The sequence below is a fragment of the Macrobrachium nipponense genome, chromosome 13 (genome assembly GCF_015104395.2).
Source record: "Macrobrachium nipponense isolate FS-2020 chromosome 13, ASM1510439v2, whole genome shotgun sequence".
Classification (NCBI taxonomy): Eukaryota; Metazoa; Arthropoda; class Malacostraca; order Decapoda; family Palaemonidae; genus Macrobrachium; species Macrobrachium nipponense.
The window spans coordinates 58,538,240-58,560,249 of NC_087206.1; the positions used below are offsets into that span (position 1 = coordinate 58,538,240).

Below are 22,010 nucleotides of genomic sequence, written 5' to 3' on the forward strand. Positions count from 1 at the left end.
CATTCAACAGGATAATGAGGACCCTGAAATAGATGTGTGTTTTAACTACAAATCTATATTAGGCAAATATAGGCTTCTACAGAGGTAAAAAAGTTTTCAACAGCTTTCAAAAGATATAAAAGGGATTTTGACGTAAGGAAAAATCTATTCTGGGCGATTGGCTCGTGGGTCGCCAGCGGAAATATCCTTTAATCTATTATTTCTAGGGTAAATGTACTAACACATACCAGAGAATAAATAAAATAAAGAAAAAGGTCAGTATAACTGACTCGCTCACCCTCTAGGAGGGTGTCGGTATGAACACTAGGCGAGTGAGACCACTACCACGAGCCAAATGCCAATAGAAATCTCCCACTACAAAATCCCTCCAAGAGGGGAGCCGAACCCACGAGTGAGCAGCTCGTACTACTACTACTCCATCCCATGCTGCCGACTGCTGCGCCTCTAGTGGCCATCCTGAAGTTAGCAGACAATCTTGGGCGCAGGGATGGGTAGGGTGGGATTTCGCTGGCGACACGAGCCAATCGCCAGAAATAGATTTTTCCTTACGTCCAAAATTCCCTTTTCTGGGCTCAGCTCGTGTCGCTGCGCGAAATCGTACCAGAGAAATAGCACAAGATTGTAAACAAAAGTAATAAAATAAATCAGAATAGGTCTTCAAATAAAAAAAAATAAAGTAAATATAAAAAAGAATATAATTGCTAAAAAGATACAAATACACAGTGATTACAAACTAAAAATATGCTTAAATTACCCTTAATTCTAAACATGTTTTCTTAACATAAGGTAATTTACATATGTACAGAGGTAAATTGGCTTACATGTAACAAAATGGTATCTGTGTAAAGGCATGTATCAAAAATATAATAGCAATTAAAACAGTCAAATGAACAAATTAATCAACAATGATAATATATATAAGGAATGTATATGCCTTAATATACAAAACCCGTAATCATTATAATTGAGATGTATCCCCTAGCATAAAAATAAGGGGGTAACATCCATGAGATCAATATGCATAATCATCTGTGAGTGTCCCTAGTCAAAAAATTAATGGGCACCCACTACATCATCATAAAAGCAGCTAAGGCACAAGGTGAATGTAAATGAACACGGAAGGAATAGACGAACTGTTGGGTGAGGCAGGTAGAAAGGAGGACTGAATCTTCTACTACAAATTAACTAGAGTCAGGGGAAACTACGTTTCCCGCTGCTACTGCTGAAAATTTCAGAGCTTCCAAGGACTTAAGGTAATGACGTTTGAACACTGTCGGCGATTTCCATCCGGTATACTTCTTCAACTCATCGAAGTTCATGTGTTGGAAATAATTAATTGAGGTGGCTACTGCTCTGACATCATGTACTTTTGGGAAAGAGTCAGGATTGGCTTGTTTAATAAAGTACAGGATTTGTTGCCTGATGCCTTTAATGGATAAAGTTCCACCTTTTTCCCTCTTAAAGAGGGGCCCCGATGAGGATGAGGAGGTCCTGGATAGAAAGGCTCGTAAGGTTGAAACTGGACAAAGGGATACATCTTGTGGAAGAGGTAGTACTTTCCAAGGTTCCCACCTCATCAAAGGATCTTCATTCTTTGCCAAAAAACTCCGTTCCGGAGAAAGTAGAACTTCCCCTGTGGGAAGGAATTGAATATGATCCGGATCTCTGGATAAAGCCGACAGTTCTGAAATTCTTGCTCCTGAAGCCAGGCTTAATAAAAATAGGGTTTTGGGTTTTTCCTTAGGAGCATCATAAACGAGCATGTGTCATTATCGGTTTCAGAAGCCAGTTTTAGAACATCGTTTAAGAACCATGAAACTGACGTAGGCCTCACAGAAGGCCTAAGTCTAGCACATGCCTTAGGAATAGACGAGAAGTAGGTATCCGTCAAGTCTATGTTAAATCCAAATTGAAATATCTTTTTCAAGGCTGACTTGTTTGTCGTAATCGTGCTAGCTGCTAAACCTTTTTCAAATAAGGATCTGAAAAAGGATATAGCTGAATTAACCGTCATGATTCTGATATCTGACTCTCTCAGGAAGGTTGCTAACTTTTTGACAGCAGCATCATACTGCCTCAAAGTTGAATCCCTTTTATCGGATTCCAAGAAGAGAATGTTCTGAGGGTCAAATATTTCGCATCTCTTTTGCCGCAAACTTCATGAAATCCATAAAGTTAGGGTTTTGAGAATCCTTGAGGAAGCGAACACCAGTCTTCGTTTGTACTGACTGGGAGAGCTTGGGACTGGGGATCCGAAGAGGACGAAGGCCCAGTTCCAGAATTAGGGGATACCAATTGCTCTTCGGCCAGTCTGGGGCTACTAGAGCCACTTGACCCTTGAATGTCCTGAGTTTGTTCAATACTTTCATAAGGAGATTCCATTGGAGGGGGAAGACGTAAATCTTCTCCCAGTTGTTCCAGTCCAGAGCCAGGGCGTCCGTGGCGTAAGCCAGAGGGTCCAGGTTGGGGGCTACATAACACGGTAGTTTGTGGTTCGCTTGGGATGCGAAGAGATCCACCTGTAGCCCTGGGACTCTTTGAAGGATCCATTGGAACGAACTGTTGTCTAGTGACCATTCCGACTCTAGGGGTACTGATCGGGATAGGGCGTCTGCTATGACGTTTCTCACTCCAGCTATGTGGTGGAGGAAAGATGCCAACTGAACTTGTCTGCCAGGGAGAAGATGGCTACCATGACGTGATTTAGATGACGTGACTTGGAGCCTCCTCTGTTTATACAAATGTACTACCACTGCGCTGTCCAGGACTAGCTTTATGTGGAGTTCTTTGGTGGGTTCAACCTTTTTAGAGTCAAGAACACTGCCATTGCCTCCAGTACGTTTATATGGAACTGACGGAACTGGCGTGACCAAGATCCCTTTGAACCTATTCCTTTTTGACCTGGGAAACCCTACCCACCCCAGCCGCTTAAGGACGCGTCTGTGTGGATGATGATCCCTGGTGGAGGGAACTGGAGGGGTACTGACATTGATAGATTCTTGACTTTGGCCCACGGCCGAAGTCGATTCTTTAGAATTAGAGGCACTGAGGATAGCTTGTCCCTGGACCTGACATTTGCTCGCGAGCGCCAGATCCTGGTTAGGTCTTTCAGTTTGGCTTTCATTAAGACGTTCGTTACTGATGCAAACTGGAGAGAGCCGAGGATCCTTTCCTGAGCTCTCCTTGATGCTAGTTTGTGACTTAGAAATTGCTTGACTGACTTCGCTATTTCTTTCCTTTTGGTAGATGGAATCGACAGAGTGTGGGAGGATAGATTCCATTGAATGCCTAGCCACTGAAAGTTTGACTCTGGAGTGAGTCTTGACTTGGACTTGTTTATCTTGAATCCTAGATATTCTAGGAACCGGATCACTTTCAGTGTAGCCTTGTTGCATTCCTCGACTGATGGGGCCCAGATCAACCAATCGTCGAGATATGCCACTACCATAATCCCTTGCGATCTGAGTTGTTGCACTACCACTTCCGCTAGCTTCGTGAACACCCTGGGTGCCACGTTGAGTCCGAATGGAACTACCTTGAAGGAGAATGTCTGGTCTCCTATCTTGAAACCCAGATAACGGACGGAATTGTCTGCAATAGGGATATGATAGTAGGCGTCTGTAAGATCGATAGAGGTGGTGACGGCCCCACGGGGAAGTAAGGTCCGCACCTGTGAGATCGTGAGCATCTTGAACTTGTCGCAGCGGATGGCTAAGTTTAAGCGGGACAAGTCTAAGATTACCCTTCTTTTTTGTGAGCCTTTCTTTGGCACGCTGAACAAGCGACCTTGAAATTTTAATCTCTTGACTCTCGCTATAGCTCCTTTCTGAAGGAGGTCCTCCGCGTACTCTGTCAATTCTTTGGAAGGAAGTTGACGGAAAGGTCTGGCTGGAGGTGGGTTCGTCAACCAGCTCCAACCCAGCCCTTTTGACACTATGCTCTGAGCCCACTGGCTGAAGTTCCACCGGTGGCGAAAGTGAAACAGCCTCCCTCCTACCTGAAGTTCTTCATTGGTTCTGGTAACCGCCTCGGCCTCCTCTGAAGTGCTTTCCCCTATTAAAGGGGCCTCCCGATCCTCTCCCACGAAAGGACCGCTTACCTCTGCCTCCCTTACCCGAGCGGTCATACTTCTGAGAAGCTTGACTCTCGAAGGCTTGATTGTAAGCTGGAGAGATGGCGTATGAGGTAGAGGGTTGAGGCTGAGGGGATATCACATAAATTGGCTGTGATTGACCCTTAGAAGTGGAAGGTTGGGCTGTCTGCACTAACGGCACTGCTGGAACTTGTTGAGGAAAGCGTGGTTGCTTCTTCTGGTAAGGTTGGAAACGCCTGGGTTTCCTCTGACCCTTACCTTTAGGTGTCAAGTCTTGTCTCCTCCTAGCCGTAAGGCCCCAACGGTCCTTAAGGCTCTGGTTCAACCTCGTAGCCTCTGCCTGGACTTCCTTAACCATAGCCTCTGGAAAGAGATCTGCGCCCCAGATGTTAGAGGAGAGTAACCTATTCGGCTCATGTCGAATGGTTGCCTCTAGCAGGACATGCTTTCTACAATTCATTCTAGCAGTGGCAAACTCGAACACATCTGACTGCACCGTTTGAGTCAGGGCTTTGGTCATAAGCTTAAAAATTGGTTCTGATCCATAGGCCATGGTTGCTACCTCCGACATAGCCATAGAGTTGATTGATCTGGCTAGTCGTGATTTTGCGTCAAATTCAGTTTGAATAAGATTATCTGGGAGCCTGGGTAGCTTTTCACCAAACTGCTCCATAGCACAGTCCGGTTTGAGTTTGCCAGCTGAGAATGTATTCGGCAAGTCTTCCCACAACTCTCCAATTGAAGGGAGTAATGGAGATGTGGGATCTGCTTCTTTCAACTGAGGCATGGGTTCCCCCTTCTGGGCCGCTGAGATGGTCGACCTAACTATCTTGGTTAGGAACGGGAGCGGGGTACTCTCATCCATTGTGAAAATGGTAAAGGGACTTTTTGAATGGTGTATCTTGGTGTTAGAACAATCCATGTCCTCTAAACATCTGAGCCATTCTCTCTGAGCCTGGTCTCGTGAATAGAGGACTGTCTCCTTTGGTACCCTATCGTCCCGAACCATAGCCGAAGGCGTGAGCCTTGCGTAGCCTATGAAAGGAGGCTGTAGGCCTTCCGGGTAGAACTCGAAGTCTTCTATTCTTCGAGTTCCAAACTCCGGGATGGAGATGAGACCGTCCTGGAAGGGGGCGTATGACGCTACTCTCCATGGGTTGTTCATAGAGAAAGCAGGAAGTGAGTCATACGGAGGAAGCTGAGTTCCACTTGTGTTGGAAAGTGAGGGAGAGGCTAGAGGGACTTCTCTTAGTCCGGCTATAATAGAATCTTGGGAAGTGATCCTATCCGACAGGCGAGAGAACATCTGTTCCATACTACTCTTAAGGGACCCAACTAGGTCACCCAGCTGTTGCAACAGGCCAGCATTGGAGTCCAAAGCCGGAGCTGCTGCGGAGGTGGAGGGGAGACTCTGAATTGGAACCAATGGGAGCGGAACTGGTGATTCTGCCGGAGTGCGAGATCTCTCCTTGGATTTACTTTTTGAGGACTTAGAGCCGGAGCTAGAAGCTTTAGACCTGTCTGGACCGGGATTGCGAGCCGGAGACTTACGTGAGGAAGAAGACGAGGACGTCTTCTTAGACGACGATGACGTCTTAGTCAAGGTCATCGCTTTAGCCTTGACCTTAGGTCTAACCGAAGCCTCAGGAGGAGTATATAATTCATCACCCGTAAAGCCTTGGAAAGATGGAGAGGTTGCAGGGGTAGAAGAGACAGTCACACCCAAGGGTGACCCTTGAGTGCCTACATTACTTACCTCGACCAACAGGTCGTCTATACCTACCATCGGTTCAACATTAATATCCAGGGTTGCGACATCCGTGGAGATATCCTGGTCTGTTCCGTTAAGGAGGCCGCCAGCTGTTGTTGGATAAAGGCGATAGTCGGGTCCGCCTCTACTGGGTCGACGTAACCTGTCGCCTTGCCTCCGGGGAAGATTAATAGTGCTAACCGCTTCTCGAGGATGTAGGGCTGACCCTTGGCGGCGTTCTTGCCAAAACCTCCGACCCAGGCCCGCAGGGTAGCCAGTGCGGTATCCCTTACTGCCGGAGCCTGTAAGAGAGGGCGTATTTTAGATTTAAGAATCACTTAAAACTAAAACTTAAAGTATAACTTAAACTAGATGCCTTAAGTTAAAGTAAATGATGAAAACTTAAGCACTAAAAAGGAAGCGGAGCAGCTACTGGAGATGAATACTTACCCCTTCCAACAGCGGCTCACCAGATCGTAACATATGGTACACGTCTCATGGTACCAGACCTGGATGTCCCCGTGCGGAGTCGCGCATGGAGCATGGGACCGGCAAACTTCGTGTCCACAGGGGTCCTGAAGTGTAGCGGAACATCCCGGATGCTCACAGTTGGTGGCCTGTAAGTGGGAAGACACATGAGTATCTTAAAAGGCATCACTTACAGACTAAAGGACAAAAGAACTCCGTTACATGCCGGAGCTCGGAAAAATTTGGGCATAACCCCTCCCTGCTTTGCCTGAATAGGCTATAATCCCGGCGAGATCCGGTAAGAATATGAAAGGGAGGGGGATGGTTTAAGGTACTTTAGATAAACTTATAGATAACTTAAACCTAAACTCAAGCGAACCGGACTAGGTTCAGTGTGAAGCGGAGTGTAGTAACTCAGCAATACGGTAAGGTTAGTAGTGACCTAATGTATGTTCCGGTCCACTCTACCGAGTGGACTAGCCCCTTCCGCTGGATACCAGGACTCCGGTCAGGGAGGAGCTCTAGTAAGGAGGGAAAGGGCGAGAGGACATACATGCTCGAGCTAGCCCGGAGCGACAAGGTAGTAACGAGGGGGGAAGGGGAAGGCCAGGGCCCCCCACAATGTACCACCCGGCCGGACCGAGAAGCCGGAGAGGTCGAGACCAGTCTGGGTCTGTCCCGACTCCCTAGTCCCTCCGCATGAGGAGAGAGAGGGAGGCAGGCTCGGGTATGTGGAGCGAGCATGGGTAGACCGACCCACCCCCGCCCGACTCTATGGAAGAGCGGGAGAGGGGGAAGGGTGACTGGGCAGGCGTCTGGCTGTCCCGTGATCACGAAGTGACCACGAGGCGGTAAGAGAGATACGATCACCCAACCTAGGCCAACCGACTGATCAGAGAGAAGCTATCGGGAAGCAACTGGGACTGAAAAGCGGTAGATACAGGCCCACGGGCTAACCAACAAGACAGAGAGATACTATAGGGAAGCAACCGAACTGATCAGCGGTAGTATAGGCTCTATGAACCAGGACCTAGGCTAAGCCAGACGCCTAACTAACCTAACTATGATAAAATACATATAATAAATAAAACAAAATAAAAGAGAGAAAGTAATATAGCAGGAGAAAAAATCCAGGAGTGTACGACTAACCCGAAGGCAGGTCTACCACTCAAAGCTAGTCAGAGGCCGATACTAAGAGCCTGGACTAGGGTCTGGATAGAAAAAGCCTACATAAGGTAAATACATGCATGCATGACAACCTGAGTAGACCTTAAACTAAACAAAGCGGATAATCAAATAGAGCGTACATAATAAGGGATGTTCTAGGTATGGGAGACCAAGAACGAACCCATCACGCGGCAGAACCATGCCTGCCATGCTTCCGACCCCGAGAACGTATTTATACCTAAAAAACGGCAAATACTGTCTCAGGGACGGAAAAAACCAACTAATCGTAAATACTGAGTACTTAACTTAGCTGCTGCGATAGCTGCACGCTCCATTATAGTAAAAATCCACGAAAGGGCACAAAAAACACAGAGAGAAAATTAGCACGTGTGGCTCCTGGCGCTAACTTGAAAGGATGGCCACTAGAGGCGCAGCAGTCGGCAGCATGGGATGGAGTAGTAGTAGTACGAGCTGCTCACTCTGTGGGTCGGCTCCCCTCTTGGAGGGATTTTGTAGTGGGAGATTTCTATTGGCATTTGGCTCGTGGTAGTGGTCTCACTCGCCTAGTGTTCATACCGACACCCTCCTAGAGGGTGAGCGAGTCAGTTATACTGACCTTTTTCTTTATTTTATTTATTCTCTGGTATGTGTTAGTACATTTACCCTAGAAATAAATAAAGATTAAAAGGATATTTCGCGCAGCGACACGAGCTGAGCCCAGAAATTCAGATTTTGAAACTGCCTCCTACAAAGCCCAACTGTAAACTTGATATTCATACAAAATTTTTTTTCTCCATTCTTTTCATTATTTGGCATGACAAAATAGCTTACTAGGTTTATCTGAGGAGAGAGAGATCGTCAAGAAGACAGTTGACTACAGAGAAATGCACTTGGGTGTATTAAGTAATCACCTGTCATTTAACTTACTTTTATAAGTGTCATTTGACTTCCGTTTATAACAAGCGTGAGGCGACTTTTGAGTGCAAAACAAATGAGCGCAAGACAATTGAGCGCAGTAACATTTGGGTGCCGACATTCGAGCACCAAAAAATTTTTTTTGTCTTCAGTTCTATTTCAGTTCTATTGAAAGCATGAAATTGCCTCTCAGATGGGATCTAATGCAACCATGCTGTTTCTAACTTTTACAAGCTCATTTAGGGCTAAAAGGTCAATGGCCTATCTCCAGTCCCCAGTTGCCTTCTTCACTCTTAAGAGGAAATCTTATAACCCTGATAAGCGGTCCTCTACAGCTACTATAGAGATACTGGAATTTCTGGATGGTAGGTCTGAAACAGTATCAGTGAGTAAGGAGTCTTCTTAATACCCACAAAGCTAAAGAAAAGTTTTAAGAATTTGCCCTTGCCTGGGTACAGTACTAAAATACTATAAGACCATACAGTACTGTTACCTACAACAAATAAAAACCACCATCAAACCACAACTAAAAAAATTGGAAGGTACTCCAGGTACGGGTATCCCCAGACTCCCCAAAAAACTAAACGCCCTTGAATATGCTTCCTATGCTTCTTCCCCAAATACCTTGCTAGCTGCCAATAACAGCCCCAAGGTACTACCGTTTGCAAAATTAGTTCTAATCCTTTAAATAGTGTAGCAAAAACATAGCTGTACTTCCAGTAGGTTTGACTGGACGATTGCTGAAAGTGACATATGCCTAAATGCGTACCACTTCTGCCTAAATGCGTACGAAGTGGTAACAGGCCTGATTTCATGTGCTCTCACCTTCAGTATTGACAATGTGTCTTCTTGGCTTTGCCAATGCACTTCTGCAATGAGGCTCCTTAGAAAAAATTATAGTGCATTTTTAGACTGATAGGACCCGAGGGCAAGCGCCAGTTTACTGGCAGGGGTTCTGGTCCCCTTAGTCGTGCCAATATAATACCTTAATGCCTTAGCTGGACAAAGGACACTTCCTCATCTGGACCTAGAATATCCACACAGTTTCAGATGGAGAATGAGCATGGCCAGGGCTTGGAAGGAGACTTTCTTTGCCAGGAAACTTAACGAAGTTACAAACAGTATCTCACCGAGCAAAACTGTTTTGTCAATGGTTTGAACTTCGCTTACTCGTTTGGCGGTGGCCAAGGCTACAAGAAAAAAAATGTTCCTACGATTGAGGGATGTGGAATTTAGAGGCACAACAGCTGGGCCCATCAACCACTTAAGCAATATATGTATACAAGTTCCAGGATAATGAGCAGTCTCTTTCCTGTTTGGAGGTCTTGAAAGAATAAGATCACCCAGATCTTTATTCAAGATACCAATATAGCCCTATATCCTATGATGGTAGATGCAGTCCCCCTTTACAGTCCTTAGGAAGAGAAGGAAGTCAACTATCTGGGATAAAGTGATTTTAGTAGAATGTTACTGCTACTACACTACCCACAGAAGACTTATGGAGGACTGACAGTAAATTTCTTAAGATCTTCGCAGCTTTCCTTGAAAATCCCTTCGCTCCAACAAGCTTTCAGACAGTCTGAAGCCTGTCAGAGCCTGAGTGGATAGGCTTTTATGTAACATCCAAAGGTGGGGCTGTTTGAGTAAATGCAAATTTTAAGGGGGCAGCCTGGGAAAATTCACAAAGCCTCAAAAGTTCCAGGAACCACTCCTTGCGAGGCCAAGGTCCTTATGTTTTGGTGTGATAAGAATTTGTTTATTACCTTCCTTACCATGCTGAAAGGGGGGAAGGTGTAAAAATCTGTTTGACCAGTTAATGATCATTGCATCTATTGCCCATGCCTGAGGGTCCAGAACTTGCAAACAGAATTAAGGAAGGTAGTGGTTTTTTTATGTGATGAACAGGTCTGCCATCGGCCTGCCCCACAAATTCCAAAGGCTGTCACACAAAACTAAGTTTAAGAGTCCACTCTGTCGGCAAAACTTGTCGCTGTCACACAAAACTAAGTTTTGAGTCCACTCTGTCGGCAGAACTTGCCCTCGCCAACTTAACTCTTCTGCCAAGGCATTCATACTCCCTTGAATAAATCAAGCGACTATTTTGACCCGATTCTGATTCGCCCAGAGCAGTAGTGCCTTCACTGCCTCGCAAAGGGAGAAAGTGTGTTCTGCCCTGCTTCTTTACGTAGAAAAGCCCTGTGATTTGTCAGGGTACACCACCACGACCGTATCTGTGACTGTTCAACAAATCTTAGATGAATAAGAGTTGGTTTTTCGATATTTATGTGGAGAGCTTGTTGCTCCAGGGACAGTCTGGAAACCTGCAAGTAACCTAGAAGGGGCCACCCAGCCTCAATCAGAGGCATCTGCATAAAAGCAGTCTGGGTTCACGAGGTGTAGAGACTTCCCCACTAAAAATCTGCTTTTGGATGTCCACCACATTAGGTCCACTTTTATCACCTTCGTAATGGGGAACATTGCCAAATCCAGTTGCTCCTTTCTGTTCCAGCTTGCTCTTAGGAAGAACTGAATAGGTCTTATGTATAGCCTTCCTAATTTCACAGACTGCCCAATGGACGAGTGTGTCCCTAGCTAACATGACTTGAGCGCAAGATCTTATACTGATGAAAGCATGACTAACCTCTTTGGGAATTTAAAAACCCAAAATACTCAAGAGAGAGTCCTCATCGCCAAGTATGGAATCTCCTTAGTCAGGGTTAAGATATTTTTCCAGTTTGATTAAAAGCCTTAGATCCTGGGCCAGGTGAAGAATTAACTGTAGATCTTTCATGCACTGTTCCTGTGACAATGAATGGAGGAGCCAGTCGTCCAGGTATAAGGATACATCGTGGCCTATCAGGTGTAGCCACTTGTATAGGTGCTAGAACACTTGTAAATACCAGAGGAGCCATGGAGAGACTAAAACAAGAGAGCTCAAAACTGGTAGACCCTGCCCTTTAAGACAAATCTTATGTATTTCCTGGCATTCTGGAAATGTGGAAATACAAATCCTGCATAACCAGGTGATCATCCAGTCGGCCGGTTGGATGGAAGAGATCACCATCTGATTTGTCTCCACTGATGCACACTGACAGACTCCTTTCCAACGGGTGTCCGACTCACAAGCCACAGAATTGTATGAGGAGGCGACTGTCCATGGGCAAACCCCATAGACGTCGTTTGGACCTCCATTATGTCTCCTCCCAGGTTCAAGAGTGTGACAGGGACCTTCATCTGGGAGTCTGAGGGACAGACTATCACCTCCTCCAGTATGACTAGCACTTGCACCATACAGTGCATTTGATCCATTAGGACCTTAGGACCTTAACCAACTCTCTCAACTTAAGATAGTGTTGACCACAAGGTCGAATTTGCGATCAAACTTACTTGGGGCTGGCAATGGCATCAGGTTCAGAAGCAACGGAGTTATGTACAGGATAAGGCTGCTGCAAACATCCAGTCTTGCATCGAATGCCGGCAGAAATGAGGCAAGCAATTTTGTTTCTTCCATGGTTTCCAATAGTGGTTGGGCTGGTCTCCCACACCCTAACACACACCACAAACTGAATCACAACCAAATTTCAAATTTCAGCTGCTGCACACAAGTATAGCTTTGCAATTACTTGTCAAGTTACTTATGTGAAAAGACAAAATGAACACTCGATAAAGGACTGCAGCCAAGATAGATCACTAAGACAACAAACAGTGCAACTAGACAATTTGACACTGGCCAGTGCAACCACCTAACTCAACCAGAAGGACTTTCTTGAACTGCCCTTTAAGTCTCAAACAACAGCAACTCATGCACTTCCTCCTCTTATTACCTCTTCACCTCTTGCTGCTGCTGCTGCTGCTGCTGCTACTACTCTTAGTTCCTACTACTACTACTACTACTAACTCATACCAAACCTTTCCACCGACACCAGCAACCTCCTGAACTTAGCCTTCTTATCCTGAGATAAGACACCTGTCATGGCAAAGACAACCCTCCTTTCCTGAGATAAGAGTCCTGTCATGGCAGAGACTGCCTTGGTCAACCAAAGGTATATCCATAAGGAAGCTTGAAAGGTAGCCATGGCCACAGACTCCATGCCCCCACAGACTCAGTAGCATGATAGCAACAGGGAAAGGAAGTTCCCGACCCAAAGATCCAAATTCACTCGCCCCAAATCAGCACTACCAAGTTAAGACAACAGCAACCAGACTGAATCTCACTTCAGGTATACACACAAAGGTATATTCAACTGATGAAACTAAGGCCAAGTGTAACACTATGGAAGCTTCTATGAGATTATTAAGCTTATAAATAAGCAGGATATTCTCTTGGAAACTCATCTAGACAACTTTCCGAGGAGCTAATTCCCCTATACCCGAGAGACTCATCTGTCCAATACCTAGCACATTCACAGGAACAACAACGTGCCATGGAAGACCCAGCCTCCAAATGACATTCATAATCATGGTCAACCAACAAACACCTCCCTGTATTTGGCAAGTCAACCTATTAAGAGGCAATAAGGAAATGGGTAAAAATTTCCGTGCACATGACTAGAGCTTGTAGCAAACCACAAGCTACACAAGAGGTGGCATGACCACATGTGAACATACCCTCCAAGTGCAGGCATACCCCATGAAGGGGTACTTCTAAGATCCAGGGATCTTGTACAGGCCGAACAAGAGAACGCAAAATTTTGTGAGTGTACGTGTGTGTGTATGTGTGTGCGAGTTTCATGTACTTAGTCTGTTAGTACTCGTTTATCATGGAGAAGAAATTTTTGTTTCATTTGAAAGACTAGGAAATTAAACATTTATATTGGTTAAAACTTAGTATCCCGGTTATTTATCTCTTAGCAAGTATGCAATATTTTTCATTAAGTGCCAATGAATAATTGAATATTAAAGCCTATAATTTCACACTGATGTATTGATACTTAAGAAATTTATGCAGATATTATTAAACTGCCTTATAAAAAATCATCTATAGTACTTCATTTACTAAATGAAATTCTTAACCCTTTCCAAGCAATAAGTAGGAAAACCAAAATCACAATGGCCACCATTTTGTGGCTATAACTCAGAACCCCATCACAGGAAATTTTGGGACTAATTGAAGGTAACAAAATTTAAATTTTACACATCTTTAAATACTTAGAACTTCTTAATTTTTCAGTAATTCTGAGTGAGCTAAAATTAACTAAATGATCAGCACTAATCACATCGATGAAATAAGCCAACATAAAATACATGTTTGTACATATTTCCATAGGATGAAATAGTGGCGGCAAAATATTATCCAAAAATAACATTTTCATCCCAAGCAACTAACTAACCTTTCCTATTCCTTCCATCCCAAAATTAAGTATGAACCTTACACTCACTAAGGTCAAAGTGCTCCAGGGGAATTATAGCTTTGGGCAAGCAGCCGCTTTCGCAAAAATTCTATTAAAGTACAGTGGTACTAACACATCACATGAATTTGCTTTAACAGTGGTATATGAATTCTTCCTCGAGACGTGGGATTTTTCTCTACTGAAACCCTTTAAGAAAAAGCATATTCGGCCTACCCATGGGTTGTTGCTCATAACCAGTCTTAGCGTCATCACAAAGCTTTTTCCATCCAGTTTTGTGTCATAGGAATAAAAACTTATGATTATCAAAAGAAACTATAACTTGACAACCAATGACTGATATTTGTTTGAAGTGAAGTTTCCTTGCAAAAAGTCCCTTGTCAAGGGATTAGCATCGTCCACAAATTTTTAATCTTATGCTAATTAAGTTACACAATTCGCAATTGTTGGCAATTCATTGACTACAGAATAGGTTAGTTGGCTCGAAATTATTTACCTATTACTGAAAGTAACCAACCCTGCAAACCATGGGAAATCTTTCAGTAAACCAGTAAACTAAAATGTATTAATAACTTTGGATGGTGCAGCAAAAAATATAATTTACTTTACCTAAAATGAGCTCTATTTTGCACAGCAGATTCAAACTTCCCAGAACCTAAATTTCACTCAACCTTGATGGTGTCTTAGTCCTATCTACACTTGCAACCCACCTAACAAGGCCCCATCCAACAAGGCAGAGTCAAATTAATCTTTAATCAAGTTGCACTGGTGTAAGTTGGGTCAAGGTTAAGAGTATTAGCCCCACCCCACCAACATATAACTCAAGTTTTAGAGTAACTTCTGTTGAAGTTACCCTAAGATAAGTTACACTAGGATATTTTCTAAAGGTTGGTACAACTGCCCATTACATATCCAGGTATTATTACAGCTCATCCCCTAACCAACAAATAACTGGCATTGCTCACCTTAAGATTTAGAAATGTCTAACCTAACCTTATAAACTCTGTGATTTTGAGACATTTAGGCTAAGACAGCAAAAAGACTAGAGTTGGAGTTGTTGGACAGCATGATAAAGAGGTCCAGAGACTAAATGAGATGATATACAGGGATCTATAAGTGGAACTTTTAAAACTATACAGTTGCACCAAGAAGTGAGAGGGGTTGGACTGCTACATTAAACAGCACTCCTCTCCCCCTCCCCTAGGCTTTTAAACAGGAGTTCAGAAGGCAAGGCCAAATATTTGTACTGCAACTAAAATAATCTATACTGCTACTGCAATTTTGAGCACTTATCAGAAAAAATCCATTCAGACCCAATCACCTAAAATTAAAAAGTATCTGATCATTATTAAACATTAAAATTTTAAATTATTTTCCTTTGACAGGTTTAATGCGAGATAATTTCTCAACATTGCTTTGAACTGTAACACTGTCCACCTTGTCTGGGTCTACATATATGACCTCGCTGCCATTTCCAGGCTTATAATGCCTTCAGCCTTCTTTGAGTCTACCTTTAAAACTAACTAGTCCTCACCCATTTCACAGTCAAAACCACCCGAGTCTGAAAATTTTAAATATTTTCTTGCCTATGGACATCGCATCCCTGCAACCTTATTTCCAGTCCAGTACCCTTCAACCTTATTTCCAATCCAGTACAATTTCCCACTGCATGAGCTTCGTAAAGCCTTTTTCAAACCCTCCATATTTTTTCAGTGCCAATGACATCACACAGGGATAAGTTCCGATTCGAGGTTCGTTTGTAGTAATTCAACAAAGTCAGTGTATGACAAGATCTGGCAAAAAATACGGTCAAGGAAATTTATGAAAGCATGCCCAGTAGATCTAAGCCATTATACCATGGAAAAACTAGACTGTGGCAGTTGACGTTTTCTATAGAATTTTACCTCCTGAACAAGAATTTAAAGTAATATTTTTTTGGCCAACTGTAATTAACCTGTAATTTACCTTTGGGAATGCGGGGTTTTTGGTTGGGGTAAAACACTTGGGAGAATAACGGCTTAAAGTCTATCCTATGGTAAGGGGGGCTGATGGAAAAGCAGGGTTATGGGTGGGGTAAAACACTTTGGGGAAGGTTTTGCCATAGTGTTATTTCCTCTTACTATGACATTTGAAACCCTAAATACAAGCCGAAATAAAGCGATAAACCAATAACAGAGCCGTTACATAGCCAAAATCCACCTATTACTATTACTACTGCTATTACGACGCCGAATCCTACTGCGCATGCGCCATGTTATAGGAAACTAAGGAGAGCTTTTGTTTCAGTCACCGACTCCTTACCTATGTTACACGTCTAAGCTTGCCGTCCTTTAAGGGGGTTATGGCTGGTCTGAGCCCCCACAGTCAGGTAACACCTAGGTTAGGTTAGTATCATAACCTATAGGTTACACTCCCTGCTGGTTATGTATCCCACACCCCCTACCAGAATTCAAATATGGCGGTTTGTTTACGTTTATTGGCCCCAAACCAAAAGTTCGAAGATTGTTCAGTCGAAGTAGACTGTGGCAGTTGACGTTTTCCCCACGTTATTTTACTTACTTTAACAAGAGTTAAAAGTTAATACTTTGCCGGTCGCCTGTAACTAATCTGTTAATTACCTTTGAACTCTGTATGTCGGTACATCGCACCCCTTGTACCATCATGTAGTCTTCTTGTACCATCATGTAGTCTTCTAAGGTAAATTACTGTTTAATTACAGTCGGCCGAATAAATATCACTTTAAATATTTGTTCAGTAAGTAAAATAACATAGCAAAACATCAACTGCCATAGTCTACTTTACCACAGAATGAGGGCTTAGAATTACCACCATGGTATAACAAATTTAGTCATTTAAATTATTTAAGTTATTTTCTACCATTTTTTCAATGTGAAGAAATTGCACTTCAGCAACCCTACTGCAAATAAATTAACTACATACTCGCTTTTAACTTTACACAAGTATGTATATAGTACTCATGACAGCCTTGAGGTATACTGTACTGAATAAAGCCTTACACACACTGAACTTTACGGTATACAATGTAAGAATAAAGCCTTGACACACTGAACTTTACGGTATACAATGTAAATATTGTAATCCAAAATTGTATAAATTAGATTGTGTTCAGTTTAACATTATTGCATATTGGCCACAAACTTTCGGTTTTATTTATTCGAACTATTTACTATAATAAGCAAATTCTAACAGCCTCTAACTCAGTTTCGAATATAAATTTAATTATATTTCATTGGATTGCATATAACCTATTTTCTGACAGATGAATTAATGCCATTTACTAATTATTGTGGGGTTAGTTGGTTTATTCATTACATTTAATTCTTGGGCACAATGGGCTTTTGACGATGCAGTATTACTAGATAGGAATTAAACACAATCTGTTCAGTCTTTGCTTTACTAAGGAACTAAACTACCTAGTTGATGTGGTGTGTAGTTTAAGAATGGCATGCAATACAGAACAGATTTCACCAAATGCAGAATCCTTTAGATATGACAAACTACCAAAGCTGTATCATCAGCAAAAATAACATTGCCGAGGTTAATGTTTACATGGAAACTACTGAAAGTGGTCTGAATAATGTCTGGCTGTAGAAAATTTAGTAGGCGAGCGAGCAATGAAATTCACGAGAAATCTAGAAAATTTAAACAACCTAAGTGATATTTAAATATAATCTACATCGTGAACCATAGAAAGCAATTAAACCATCAGCCTTGCCCTGCTCCTGGGTCTTCATGTGTCAACCAACCATCATCTGCTGTAGCACCTTCAGTGTCATGACCAATTACCTTTTACTGTTATCAGGGTTTTTTCAGAATACCCTCCACAAAGTTGCTACATAGCACACTGGACTATTTATCGAATCTAAACAAAGAAAACATGGTTTGTCAAACTTAGTACATCAGTCAACTTGGAGAAATGGATTAACATTTTGCAACATCAACTGGATTTTTTTGATATACTCTGTGCCTGGATCAAATTTAAAGATTTCTGAGTCTAGCTGAAATCCCGGTTGATTAAGTAGTCAGCAGTCCTCATGAGCAGGATGTTTTATGAGAAAATCCTCTTAAGACAATTTTTTTTAGCTTTAAAAATCTGGAGGTATTATCAGTATCAGAAATCAATTACATGAAGTATCAAGGACCCGAGTTTAAGAACCTGACCATGTAACCCTGAAGAGAGCATCATATTTTTCACTTCTGGCTTAAGACTATGGACAATACATCCTGTTCTCAGAAAATCCAACAGAACTGAAAAATGGACGTTCACTGGCTTGTTAAAAAGACGCACACATTTTTTGTTAGGTCCACAAAAAACAATCACTACTGACACTGCTTACAAAAACTCATTACAAGTCAATAAAGCAAAATATCAATGACAAAGTAAAATACCAACGAAAATGTCGATGTGTGAGATGTCACGGAACCAGGAGCCAATTTATTTAGAAAACGAGGACGATGATGGCTGTCAGGAAGGCGAAGAAATCTTATACAATTTATAGATACATAAAACTAAGTAAAATACACTTATTTGTAACTGGACCATTAAGTGTTTGTCCCATACCTGACATTTACTAAAATGTTCATGGACTCTTTCAGGAAATCCCAGTGTTTTTCTGTAAAAGTTGAAAGTTATAGCCAGACAATGTTTCGTCTATTGCACCAATATAAAAGCTATGTTACACCAATATTGATAGGTCTTGACTGCATTTAATATTCTGCTGCATACAGTACAGAGAAGTCCTGATAGTTCGGAGAAGCAGTACACATTTTTTAAAATTGATCCAGTTTTGATAGGGAACCAATGCAACAAAATACAAAGGTATGCCTGTCACAAGTACAACACCCTTGATCAATCTTATTGCTACTGTCTATTGTTTAGCAACTGTCATTGAAACAGATTTGCCAGATACATCAATAGGAACAATTTGGTATATTGCTCAAATTTTGTAAAGCAAACATTTTAGATCAAGCGTGTAGTACACCATAACATCACAGTGTGCATAAGATGGACTTTACTGGGTATTGCTCTCATACTGAATTCCTATAGGTGTAAACTAGCACTTTGCTTAAGTTAGTTCACACTAGGATTAGTTCCTTTAAAAACCTGCATTTCCCCTTTAAATCAAGTGATACCAGACTAGATTTAATCAAATATCCAAAAATTCTTGCTAGACCTATTGACGCTTTGGGTTTGTATGCCCTACATTTGTTAAAAATGTGCATGTATGCAAACAAAGTTAACTCAAAAGTATAATACAAAAGATTATCTGTCTGAAAAATATATTAAACATTTATAGTATTACTGTGGGGCAACTGTGCCGCTGTTCATGAAATAATGGAGAACTACTTTTCATGGAAACTTTTTGAACTTCGTGATCACAGACAATTTCTGCAACCGCTTGCTTTCCACTTTGAACCATCACCTTCGCTGCCTAGAAAAAATTCACTTATCCTAAGCTATAATCCCATTTCTCTGTGTATACCGAGAGTCGCAATACATTGTTATGTTGTGGTTGAATAATTTTAAAATTGAATAATTAATTAAATGAACGATTTGCTCAAACAAGTTTTAAAAGATCACAAAGTATGAAAAGCGTATTCAAGCTATGAGATAAATTAGCCAGTGACTTAATATTAATGGATAGCCAAGATAGTGTACAAATTTGTTATTACATCGTTCCACAGATTCATGGCCAGCATTCTGTAGCGGAACCATTTGGGCGCGTTAGCCCTTGCGCAAATGAGCCTCTCGACAATTTTCGTACACTTTATTCTTGGCTATACCTCATCACTTTGGGTTTCCCTTAATGCTTTTCGAAGCAGTCACTGGGAATAAGAGAACAACCAGAATATGATGAATGGATTAGTGTCTAACCAAGCACATAGTGTTGCCAACCATCTAAGAGCCCCTTACCCTACCTAGGCACTGAAATTACCCTACTCGCACTGTCATTACCCTACGCCTGGCCTTAAGATATATTAATAAATTTTTTGTCCATTGGGATTTATTTACACTTAAATCCATACAATGAAACTTGATGAAGGTCAATATGGTCAGTTATCTTTCTATTTCTCCAATCTTCCCCCTTTACCCTTCATTGCTGATTTAGTAACAAACATGGTATTCAATCATTCTGGCCCCATTTTCTTTTGTTTTGTATCAGTTAAAAACAAAAACAAAAATAACTTTCCAGCTCGGCATTTGAGTTGGGGAGAGTGAACGCTAATTTGGATAAAACATTAATTTTTAAATACAGGCGCACAGTCAAATTCTTAACATTGGCTAGGAAAACCCAAAATTCATCGTAGGTTTCGTTTTCAGGTCTTTCTTTTCCATCTCATCGAAGTAGGGGCAACTTTCCCCATTCCATATCAATATCACTGTCATTACTAGCGTTGGTTGCAGCTTTTGCTTTGACACTCCAATTTAAAAAAAAAATAGTAAAAAAATTATTTTTCGCTATATATCTTTTCCAAACAAAATTCAAATATAAATTAAAATATAATAAAAGACAAACATCTCGAAATTAGCCTACATTTTGCTTAGATTTCGTGGCATTAACCCGTTACCCTACAGACCCAGGTAATTACCCTACGCATAGGGTAATTACCCCCACGGTTGGCAACATTGCCCGGGCGGGGGCGCCACATAGTTTACTCACAAACCACCGCTCTAGCTCTTCGTACCCACAAAATCGCGTACCCTGCTGCTGGTATATCTTAAAAGGATGTAACATGCAAAACATGGGGGAATTATACCAGACCTCAGAATTTAAAAAGGTTCGAACAGTGGCACTCAATTAACAAACCGTAACCAAAACAAGAACAACCAACACACTTGTGCAGAAAAAAAAGAAAAAAACACACACTCAAACTTACCCTTTTAACGTTATTCTAAAACCACTTTTCAATGCCATACCGAAACGTTAAACCCAGACTTCAAAAATAAAATCAATTTTACTAAAGCTAAACGCTTTACTAAGTTAATTAAAATGCAAAAGATGTACAGGGTAAACACTAGAACTGAACCGTCACTGAGTACTGACTGACTGATCGACTGACTGGTCAAGGATGATGGACATTGCGCGCTTCTAAACAAGCATTCCCCATGGAGTCGTTAAGGAGAGTTTGTCTTTGCTGCGCTCGTTAGTTTACAACAAAGAATATTTTTTGCCCAAAGTATTAATTTCAGTTTTGTGGTATCAAGGATGGCCTTCAAGATTGATAATTAAATAAATCTCATTTAATAAAGGTAATGACAGATGGTAGATTATCCGTGCACTATCATTTTCTGTAAGGAAGTAATATGCAAATCAGTACACCTCGTAATTTTTTTTCTTTATTTCTTCGTCGGAAATTCATGGAATTCGTCTCGTGTAACAGTTTATCAAGGTGGCTTATAAACTGTGTCAGCGCTGAGAAAACAGTACTATATATGCATTTTTATACAAAAAGTGAATTTGGATCCAAAATGCGTTTTTATTATAATCTAGATTATATACAGGTCACGACTTTTGGTTCGTCATCATTCGGTCAGAAGCAAATGTTACACTTGACTGTAAATAAGTGGTTTTAAATAAGACATGAAATCAAATCTGGGATCAGGAGCTCGAGTCATTATAACGATTACAAAAGTATATTTTTCAAACTTAAAATAATACAGGTAATATTAACAGAAATAATGTCAATATTAAAATAAAATACCTTGTAAATAGACATAAAAAATATAAAAAATATATAAGACATCTACTAATATTTTTTCGTCTTTTTTAAACGATACTGTCAACTTTCTTCGTGTGGGCTTTATTTTTACAATCTTATGAAAACACCAGATAAACATGGAACAAAAATCCAGTAAGTAGAAGAATTGCATAGGAACAATAAAGAAATGGTACATCAAATGGAATTGTAACAGAAACACAAATTATGTCTCTGAATTATACTTTTTGATCAGGCTACACACACGCTCACACACACGCACGCACACACACACACAGACACACACACACAGATACACACACACACACACACACACACATATATATATATATATATATATATATATATATATATATATATATTGTTTGTGTATGTGTGTGTATGTATACGTATACATATATATATATACACATAAATATACATGTATGTATATAACACACATGCATTATATATCTCTCTTAACAACAGGAACAAATAAACGACTGGATGTAGGTCTTGAACAGTTTTGGCTTTCTTTCTAGGTCAATAA

At 41.4% G+C, this 22,010-nt stretch overlaps 1 protein-coding gene across 1 annotated transcript in view; it reads right to left on the minus strand.

Moving 5' to 3' along the window:
- Positions 1-20,828, minus strand: part of LOC135225805 (uncharacterized) — a 26,518-nt gene extending 5,690 nt beyond the window's left edge. Inside the window, exons 1-2 of the mRNA XM_064265300.1 lie at positions 20,642-20,828; positions 1-23 (exon numbers count right to left, since the gene is read on the minus strand). Of these exons, the coding sequence (XP_064121370.1) occupies positions 1-23; positions 20,642-20,679 (61 nt within the window). The 5' untranslated portion in view covers positions 20,680-20,828. The remainder of the gene's footprint in view (positions 24-20,641) is intronic.
- Between the last annotated feature and the right edge of the window lie 1,182 nt (positions 20,829-22,010).